The sequence below is a fragment of the Mustelus asterias genome, chromosome 22, assembly GCF_964213995.1.
Source record: "Mustelus asterias chromosome 22, sMusAst1.hap1.1, whole genome shotgun sequence".
Lineage (NCBI taxonomy): Eukaryota > Metazoa > Chordata > Chondrichthyes > Carcharhiniformes > Triakidae > Mustelus > Mustelus asterias.
This window is the reverse complement of record NC_135822.1, coordinates 38,293,815-38,304,815: the sequence shown is the minus strand read 5'-3', so window position 1 is coordinate 38,304,815 and position 11,001 is coordinate 38,293,815. Positions and strand designations below refer to the sequence as shown.

Genomic DNA, 11,001 nt, shown 5'->3' with positions numbered 1-11,001 from the left:
ACTTCATTGCATCATATCACAACACACACGGACAGCCCTGGCTCGAGAAGGCAGTCACCGCCATCTTTATTGGAAAACCAGGGATGGGCAGTAATTGCCAACTCTTCAAACGGTGGTCATTTGCAGGGAGTGATTCATTTCTAAAGTTCACGGTTCACCAGTGGCAGTGTGTGCTACAGGATGATGTATCGAGTGCCCCCTCCCCCTGGCCCCCCCACCCTGGAATGAAGGCGGAGGTTAACTATCTCGAGGTTAACTATCTAAAGCTACCTTCAGCCCACCAACAGGAGCACAATGATAATCACCAAGGGAGCTCCTCCAAAGGTTCAGCTGCTCTGGACGCGGGCACCACAATGGGGCTCAGTGGGTTAGGGTGGGTGTGGAAGCCATGTTCGAGGGAGGAAGAATTAGCCAGGCAGCCAACTCCTGTTCCCAATCTAATGGCCCCACTAGATGTGTGGACATTGGAGGTTTTCCACTAGATCTCCCTCTTACAGTTGTACGGGCACAGGGCCACATAACTGGCACTCGCAGAACTGAGGCCATGCACGATCTTGCTGGACTTTGGGGTGGGTGGATTGTCCCACAGGTATTTTGGGTCAAGCTGGGTCAGTTGGGGGGTCAAGGGTCACTCAGGGCACGGTGAAGGGGATAACTGGTCAGGCACCACACTGCGCCAATGCAGCGCCTTGCTAAACTGTCCAAGGTAGTTCTCTAATAAACAGTATTGCTTGGCACATTCTAAAAATGTCCGGTTTTCACACACGTCCAGTTTTTTGGACAACCGGTTTTGACACACTGGGCGGAATTTTCCCGTCTCGCCCGCCACGGGAAATGTATCAGGCGGAACAGGACTATGCAAAGGTCCACTGACCTCGGGCAGGATTTTCCGCTCTCGGGGCGAGCGCGGCAGGAAAAATACAATACCGCGGCAAGTCCCACATTGACTCTTTGGCACGGAATTCTCCGACCCCCGGCTGGGATTCTCCGGTCCCGCTGCGGTGATCGGAGTTTCGGCTGAGTGCCAAATTCTCCGTTCTCGCGGGTAGCGGGGCATGTGAATCCGGAGAATTCTGGCCTTTAATGCTGATTTGGCTTTGAAAGCTCATCTCAACAAAGTAAATAAAACTCACGTTGTCGGGAGGGAAAGGGAAAGAAATCTATCGGTGCCTTATTTCCCGGATCGCAGTCTAACCAGGGATCAAAAGAAATTTGGTCTCCTTACCCATTAAGTGGTCTACTTTTGACAGATCAAGGCTTTTGAGTTGCTCCCTGTTCCAGATATAATGTGCGTTCTGAGGAAATGAGAGAATCTGTTAGTGTATTAGATTAGTACATACAGAAGAATGCTCTAATTACACTGGGAGCTGCTTATCAAAACAACATGTTATCCTGACCTTTTCCTCAAATTGCAGCGATTGAGGCCACCAAGCTAGCTCCTGAACATGTTCCAACTGCTTCCAGAGCCACCACAGACAGGGTTCACAGTGTCTGAGGAGCTTTCTACATATACCTTAACCATAGAAAAATACCCCAAGGTGCTTTACAATCTTGCGAGGGAAAACAGGTTCTAAGTCGAAGGAAAAACAATCAGGAAAGACTGTTAGCTTGCTCAGAGTGACACCTTTGGAAAGGAGCCTTTGAAAGGATGAGAGGGAGGTCTGATTTTAGAACATAGAACATAGAATATTACAGCGCAGTACAGGCCCTTCGGCCCTCGATGTTGCGCCGACCAGTGAAACCAATCTAAAGCCCCTCTAATCTACACTATTCCAATATCATCCATATATTTATCCAACAACCATTTGAATGCTCTCAATGTTGACGAGTCCACTACTGCTGCAGGCAGGGCATTCCACGCCCTTACTACTCTCTGAGTAAAGAACCTACCTCTAACATCTGTCCTATATCTCTCACCCCTCAATTTAAAGCTATGTCCCCTCGTGTTAGCCATCACCATCCGAGGAAAAAGGCTCTCACTATCCACCCTATCTAATCCTCTGATCATCTTGTGTGCCTCTATTAAGTCACCTCTTAGCCTTCTTCTCTCTAACGAAAACAACCTCAAGTCCCTCAGCCTTTCCTCATATGATTTTCCCACCATACCAGGCAACATCCTGGTAAATCAAATTTTGATTTGATTTGATTTATTATTGTCACATGTATTAGTATACAGTGAAAAGTATTGTTTCTTCTGTGGACAGAGCATACCGTTCATAGAGAAGGAAAGGAGAGAGTGCAGAATGTAGTGTTACAGTCATAGCTAGGATGTAGAGAAAGATCAACTTAATGCGAGGTAGGCCCATTCAAAAGTCTGATGGCAGCAGGGAAGAAGCTGTTCTTGAGTCGGTTGGTACGTGACCTCAGACTTCTGTATCTTTTTCCCGACCGAAGAAGGTGGAAGAGAGAATGTCCAGGGTGCGTGGGGTCCTTAATTATACTGGCTGCTTTTCCGAGGCAGTGGGAAATGTAGACAGCGTCAATGGATGGGAGGCTATTTGTGTGATGGACTGGGCTTCAGCCATAACCCTCTGTAGTTTCTTGTGGTCTTGGACAGAGCAGGAACCATACCAAACTGTGATACAACTGGAGAGGATGCTTTCTATGGTACATCCGTAAAAGTTGGTGAGAGTTGTAGCTGAGATGCCGAATTTCCTTAGTCTTCTGAGAAAGTGGAGGCTGGTGGGCTTTCTTAAATATAGTGGAGAAGATTAAGCAGGGGATCCCCAGAGTGGGACAATAGGCTGCTGTAGGCCCAGTCACCAGTAGTAAGGAGTGGGGGAAGGGGCAAAGGGCTAGATTCCGAGGAACGGAAACCTCTGGGGATGTTGTCGGGCTGGGGCAAGGTGGAGCCGGCGGGGGGAGTGGGGGGGTGGGGGGGTTACAGTGTGCATGAGGATGAGAATTTTAAATGTCGTGGACAGTGAACCAGATGAGGATTGGGAAGGATCGGTCTGCAACGGCTTAGAACATAGAACATTACAGCGCAGTACAGGCCCTTCGGCCCTCAATGTTGCGCCGACCAGTGAAACCAATCTAAAGCCCCTCTAATCTACACTATTCCAATATCATCCATATGTTTATCCAATAACCATTTGAATGCTCTTAATGTTGACGAGTCCACTACTGATGGAGGCAGGGCATTCCACGCCCTTACTACTCTCTGAGTAAAGAACCTACCTCTGACATCTGTCCTATATGTCTCACCCCTCAATTTAAAGCTATGTCCCCTCGTGTTAGCCATCACCATCCGAGGAAAATGGCTCTCACTATCCACCCTATCTAATCCTCTGATCATCTTGTATGCCTCTATTAAGTCAAGCTTAGCTCGCTTCGAACACCGCTTGGAATTTTGACTGATGGAGGCCGAAAGAGGTCCGAAACTTGGCATTTTCTTTGCACAATAGAGTGATATACGCAGACACTGTAACAACAGCATCAACAAATCGTATTCATTGGGCACCTTTAATGTAACAAAGTGTCCCAAGGCATTCTCAAACAAAGGTTGACACCACGGCAAAGAGGAGATAGGACGACCTGGATTAGGGAGTTGGGTTTTAAGGAGTCTTGAAATATAAGAGAGAGGGGCGGAGATTCTGGGGCTAATCTCAGAACTCAGGGCCCAGACTGATGATTGTACAGCCAACCCTGCTGGAGTGGGGAATGAAGGAGAAGCCAGAATTGGGCGGATGCAGAGTTCTCCGTGGACTTGAGGAGGTTACAGAGCGAGAGGTGAAGTCATAGAGGGATTTGGTAATGAGATTGAACATTGAGGTGTTTGTGGGAAACTGGGGGTCCACACAGCTCCGCAAGCACAGGCAGTGATGAATGCACGCACTTCATGAAGGGTAAGACACAAACTCCAAACCAAATCCAAAATCCTGAAGGGGCAATTCAAAAAACTCCCAATCTTTTTGAACACATTCAGTGTTGTTGACTTTTCAATTGGAGCCACGATGTGGGGATGCCGGCATTGGACTGGGGTGGGCACAGTAAGAAGTCTCACAACACCAGGTTAAAGTCCAGCAGGTTTATTTGGAATCACGAGCTTTTGGAGCACTGCTCCTTCATCAGCTGAGTGGCCCATTCACCTGAGGAAGGAGCAGCACTCCGAAAGCTCGGGATTCCAAATAAACCAGCTGGACTTTTACCTGGTGTTGTGAGACTTCCTACTGTGACTTTTCAGTTGCCAGCAAGATTGGAACTGGTGCAGCGGGTGGTTTGAAAATCACGACTCTGTGCGTTACCTCAGTTACACCCCTTCGCACTCCATTAGGTCCCATAATGCCTCTGAGGAGCAGCCCATTCTCTTCAGAGAGGCAACAACGGGCTCCATCATGGCTGTCGCGTGCCCTTTCCACTGGCATCATGGAGGGAGCTCCTGCTTCCTGGAGGAGCTTGGTGCCACGAGTTGGATGCCAAGTGTGCCCCTTCCATCATTGAGGCATTTCCATTTGAAAATAGTAGCACTATTTACTTCGTAACTAGTGTTCATCAAAGCCCCAGGGCTCCCAAACCCACTTTGAAAATCCAACCCCTTGCATTGGACACAATAGAACTAAACCATGTTAGTTTTCCAGCTTAGGTGGATTGTCCATGCTAAAATTGCCCTTAATGTCAGGGGGATTAGCAGAGTAAATACATAGGGTTATGGGGGTAGAGCCTGGCTGGTATTGTTGTCGGTACAGCCTCGATGGGCCGAATGGCCTCCTCCTGCATTGTAGGGATTCTATGATTCTGTGAGTTGTTGGCATGTTTAAAAGAGAAAAAAAAAATCAATGTCAAAATTGCAAAAGTAGATACAGTGAGGTTGAAGGGTCAAAGGGGAAATTGGATTTGTTAAAAAGATGGAAAGAGGGGATTGGAGAGTAGGAGGAGAGAGTGAGAGTGAGAGAAATGTGGTTGCCGCAGCTGTCTAATGGCAGCTTGAGCAATCCATTGTGTGTGTGTGCAAATGGGATCAGAGTTTCCCCATCACTGCGGCTGAGTACATTTGTTGACAGATTCCACTTCAATCACTCACTAACTGCAGGAAGAAGGTTCAATGGTCCAATTAAACACGTTTGCCCAAATTTACAAAGTTAAGGTTTCCAAAATTGGTGATCAGACCTTTCCCTTTTTCATCTCCTTCCACTCCTTCACCAGATTCCTTCCGTCCAGTCGCGTGCCATTGGCTTTCATGTCCGTTGGATACTCAACATCAGCCGTGTCTCTGGGGAACATGTATTTTCTGCCACCTCCCATTATCACCTGGTACACAAAATAGAGATCAATTAGGGTGCACGTGTGTTTTATGTATGTATTTTACATGTGTTTTATGCAGATGTTTTATGCGTGTGTGGTTACACATGTGTCTTACACGTGTTTTGTTTGTTTTACACATGTGTTTTACACAGGTGTTTCATGCATGTGTTACATATAAGTTTTATGCATGTGTTTTACGTGTGTGTTTTCTGTGTGTTTGTAATGCATTTTATGTGTGTTTTGCATGTGTGTTTTACATGTGTGTTTTATACATGTGTTCTTTGTGTGTGTTTTACGCATGTGTTTTACACACGTGTTTCATACATGTGTTTTACACGTGTGTTTTATGCATGTATTTTACACATTTTATGTGAGTGTTTTACACATATGTTTTACATAGCTACAGGAACATACACACACTCACTGGGCGGAATTTTCCAAAACAAATGACAAAGTGTCAGGTTCTGACTGAAAACCAACAAGATTTACTAGGATGCTACCGGGACTTGATGGTTTGAGTTATAAGGAGAGGCTGAATAGATTGGGACTTTTTTCTCCTGGAGTGTAGGAGGCTGAGGGGTGATCCTATAGAGGCCTATAAAATTATGAGGGACATAGATCAGCTAGATAGTCAATATCTTTTCCCAAAGGTAGGGGAGTCTAAAACTAGAGGGCATAGGTTTAAGGTGAGAGGGGAGAGATACAAAAGTGTCCAGAGGGGCAATTTTTTCACACAGAGGGTGGTGAGTGTCTGGAACAAGCTGCCAGAGGTAGTAGTAGAGGCGGGTACAATTCTGTCTTTTAAAAAGCGTTCAGATAGTTACATGGGTAAGATGGGTATAGAGGGATATTGGCCAAATGCAGGCAATTGGGACTAGCTTAGGGGTTAAAAAAAGGCATGGCATGGACAAGTTGGGCCGAAGGGCCTGTTTCCATGCTGTAAACCTCTATGACTCTAAGTTCCTCTCCAGGAACAAAGCCAAGTTTTCTGTCCAGGTCTTCTGACACTTCGTCAAAACAAATAGGAGGGGGGCGGGGGGGGGGGGGGCATGTTTTGTGCCGTCACTGTGGCGGAGAGAGGCCTGATAGAGCTGGCAAGGTGCCCCAATCAGTGAGAAATCTGAACTCCCTCCCACCCTCTCCTGGCCACGGAGAACTCCCCCCACAAGCTGCAGGCAACCCCACCACGGGAGTATTGCGGGGGGAGGGGAAATCTCCTCTTCACTCCCCACCCCGCATTTGCCAGTGGGCAGCTCCCCCTTCCCCTCCCACCACACATAAGGGGAAGCTCCCCCCTTCCCCAATGCAGAAGGGATTTTCCCCTCAGTGCCCCCTGATACTGGCCCCGGAAATGCCCAGTGACGTCACACCACTGCGAGCAGGGGTGGGAGCTCTCTCTCACGCGCGTTCTCTCTCACGCACGCTCTCTCTCACGCACGCTCTCTCTCACGCACGCTCTCTCTCACGCACGCTCTCTCTCATGCACGCTCTCTCTCACGCACGCTCTCTCTCACGCACGCTCTCTCTCATGCACGCTCTCTCTCACGCACGCTCTCTCTCACGCACGCTCTCTCTCATGCACGCTCTCTCTCACGCACGCTCTCTCTCACGCACGCTCTCTCTCATGCACGCTCTCTCTCACGCACGCTCTCTCTCACGCACGCTCTCTCTCACGCACGCTCTCTCTCACGCACGCTCTCTCTCACGCACGCTCTCTCTCACGCACGCTCTCTCTCATGCACGCTCTCTCTCACGCACGCTCTCTCTCACGCACGCTCTCTCTTGCGTACACTCTCTCTTGCGTACACTCTCACGCACACTCTCTCTCATGCACATTCTTTCTCATGCACGCTCTCTAATGCACACTCTTTCTCACGCACACTCTCTCTCACGCACACTCTCTCTCACGCACACTCTCTCTCACGCACACTCTCTCTCACGCACACTCTCTCTCACGCACGCTCTCTCTCACGCACACTTTCTCTCTCACACGCTCTCTCTCACGCACGCTCTCTCTCACGCACGCTCTCTCTTGCATACACTCTCACGCACACTCTCTCTCATGCACATTCTTTCTCATGCACGCTCTCTAATGTACACTCTTTCTCACGCACACTCTCTCTCACGCACACTCTCTCTCACACACACTCTCTCTCATGCACACTCTCTCTCACGCACGCTCTCTCTCACGCACACTCTCTCACGCACACTCTCTCTCACGCACACTCTCTCTCATGCACACTCTCTCTCACGCACGCTCTCTCTCACGCACGCTCTCTCTCACGCACACTCTCTCACGCACACTCTCTCTCACGCACACTCTCTCTCATGCGGCCACACAAATGCACACTTGCATCCGCTGGAAATACAGTTGAACGAAGGATGCTGTATGAATCTCAGCTTGTTACAACATGAGGGAATGATCAGTATCTGCAAAGTGTTCATATTCCGGAACCTTCACACGCACAGATCAGATAAAGAAACATTATTTTGCTGAATTTCAGCTGGTTTGGGGGGCTGCTGTCTGGGGAATTAATGAAGTTTATTGATACACCAATTCTGGACATGTTATCCACTCTCGCTGACTAACACTAAACCTGATGTGGAGATGCCGGCGTTGGACTGGGGTAAACACAGTAAGAAGTTTAACAACACCAGGTTAAAGTCCAACAGGTTAAAGTCCAACAGGCCTGAAGAAGGGGCTCAGAGCCTCGAAAGCTTGTGTGGCTTTTGCTACCAAATAAACCTGTTGGACTTTAACCTGGTGTTGTTAAACTTCTTACTAACACTAAACCACCAGGGCATCCCAGCAATCATTCACAATCTGAATGTAATCATCTCTCAGGATCCCGCCAATCAGTGCAGTGCAATATAAACCCAATCTCCCTATAAATGATAATGTACACTCTCTGCCTGATAAAGCAGCTTTTATTGAGTGGATGGAATAAATTCAATAACTATCAGCGCTGGGAATGGAGCGAGGAGCCTTTTCAAATGGCCGGGACTGGACAGGGACTTTCACTTCTCCGTGTGAATGGGAAACTCTGCAGTAACACACAAACTTCCTTTGTCCCTGTGACTTTCCCATTCAATTGACTCCTTCTCTGCACACACGTCTTTCAGTTTCTTTGTGTGAGGGTTTCCTTTCCCAAAGACTTCACTGTCACTCGCTGAATAAATAGCTTGAGGCCAGAGAGAGCTTAGCTCCTCAGGAATCCTCAAAACCAGAAATGGACTGGACACTCACTGCAAATCAAACAGCAGAGGTAGAATAAATGGCACCGGGTGTGGATACAGGACACAGGGTGTGGATACAGGGCACAAGGTGTGGATAAACTGCACAGTGTGTGGATAACCTGCACAGGGTGTGGATAACCTGCACAGTGTGTGGATACAGGACACAGTGTGTGGATAAAGGGCACACTGTGTGGATACAGGACACAGGGTGTGGATACAGGGCACAGTGTGTGGATACAGGGCACAGTGTGTGGATACAGGGCACAGGGTGTGGATACAGGGCACAGGGTGTGGATACAGGGCACACTGTGTGGATACAGGGCACAGTGTGTGGATAAAGGGCACACTGTGTGGATACAGGGCACAGGGTGTGGATACAGGGCACAGGGTGTGGATACAGAGCACAGTGTGTGGATACAGGGCACAGTAAGTGAAGTTATAATCAGGTATACCATTGGGACAGATCATTGCCTGATTCTGGGTTAACAGTGGGAAGGGTTTATGGGGTTACAAGGGAGGAGACATTGACAGGGGCAGGGGGGTGGGCAGCAGTTTGCTGGAATCTTTGAAGGAAAATATTCAATCATCTCTGGGGTTCCAGGGCCACCGGTTAAGCAGCTCAGAGCAGCACACTTTGCACCCAGGAGCTCAGGGGGCACCCAGGGGTGCCCCTCTTCTGGGACGTTGATGCCATTTGAGATAGGGGACCCCACTGAAATATTGAAAGCAGTCCCTATCTGTTTTGACCGTGTGAGCAAGTGTCCGTCCGGGGGGTCACTGAACAATCGGGTCAGACACACCCCTGGGCGGCTAATGGGCGGCAGAATATGTTTTTTAAATTTCCCCCCGTTCATTGTCCGGTCCCGGATGCACAGGTCGGTGGACAAATAACACGCCCCCCCCCCAACCCCCCCCCCCCCCCCCCCCCCACTCCCCCGCCCCCCCGCCCTACAGGCCCAGCATTAACTGAAGCTCCATCGACAAGAAACCTCTTGTCTAGCCCATTCTGGGAAAGGCTCTGCTGGCAGCCCCAGCGGCAGCGGGAAGTTCATTCAATGGGGCGAAACAGCAAACACACTTAGCACACATCGCCCCACTCCTCCACACCACCCCCAGCCCCCCACGCCACACCCCCCCGCCTCCCCACGCCACACCCCCCCCCCCCCCCACCCTCGCAGCTGGCTATGATTCAACAACAGGTTTATTCATCTCTCTTCAATTCCGCTACAGGAATCACAGATTCTTCCCTGCAGCGAGAAGCAGTCGCAAATTCATAGAACCATACATGGCATTCAGCCCATCGGAGTCCACACTGCCACGAGTAACACCCGACCTCCACCTAATCCCATCACCAGCACTTGGCCCACAGCCCTGAATGTTACGGCGTGCCAAGTGCTCATCCAGGTACTTGTTAAAGGATCTTAGAATCTTAGAATCCCTACAGCACAGAAGAGCCATTCGGCCCATCGAGTCTGCACCGACCACATCCCACCGAGGCCCTACCCCCATATCCCTACATATTTTACCCACTAATCCCTCTAACCTATGCATCCCAGGACACTAAGGGCAATTTTAGCATGGCCAATCAACCTAACCTGCACATCTTTGGACTGTGGGAGGAAACCGGAGCATGTGAGGCATCCCGCCTCCACCACCCTCCCAGGCAGCGCATTCCAGACCCTCATCACCCACTTGGTAAAACAAGTTTTTCCTCAAATCCCTCCTAAACCTCCCACCCCTCACCTTGAATTCAAAGCATTTTTTAAAGAATTCCCACTTTGACGTGGTGAGCGAAAACAAGAGTTTAGCGAGATAGAGGCAGGATCATTCCTTGGGAATGTTACTCTGCTAAGATCCTCTTTCTATCAGCTAGCAGTCCTCCAGTAACACTGCTGCCTGTGGAGCTCAAAGCAAGGGGCCCACCAACCCACACTGAGGACAGGCAGTGTCACCTGCTCTCGCCACATCTCAACAGCTCGGGGAGGCGGGGGGGGGGGGGGGGGGGGAGGAATGTGGGAGAGGTATTATCAATATAAAACACTGTAAAGATTATGTGGTAACCCCCGTGACTCACATGGGGAATCCCTAATTGACCTCTCTGTGGTTCTCCTGGAATACGAGTTCCCATGGTAATAGGCCTAACCAGGTGGAACTCATATGCTGAGCCCATGAAAAAGCAGACCCCTGAGCGGGTTGTACAGTCCCAGATGGGACTCATGTACATGTACCACAGGGCTGTGGTTTAATTTTTGCTTTGATAAATAAAATGTCATAGAATCCTTACGGTGCGGAAGGAGGCCATTCAGCCCATCGAGCCAACACCGACAATTGTCCCACCCGGGCTATCTCCTTAACTCCATACATATTTACCCTGCTAATCCCCCGGCTCTAAGGGTCAATTCACCATGGCCAATCATCCTAACCCGTACATCTTTGGATTGTGGGAGGAAACCGGAGCACCCGGAGGAAACCCACACAGACACGGGGAGAATGTGCAGACTCCACACAGACAGTGATCCA

General features: G+C 49.4%; 1 protein-coding gene across 2 annotated transcripts in view; it reads right to left on the bottom strand.

The window, feature by feature from the left end:
* alpl (alkaline phosphatase, biomineralization associated) overlaps positions 1–11,001 on the bottom strand; it is a 58,178-nt gene that overhangs the window by 25,301 nt on the left and 21,876 nt on the right. For both annotated transcript variants that reach the window (XM_078238555.1, XM_078238556.1), the window contains 2 exons: positions 5,110–5,250; positions 1,226–1,295 (listed from right to left, as the gene is read on the bottom strand). In XM_078238555.1, coding sequence (XP_078094681.1) covers positions 1,226–1,295; positions 5,110–5,250 — 211 coding nt within the window. The remainder of the gene's footprint in view (positions 1–1,225; positions 1,296–5,109; positions 5,251–11,001) is intronic.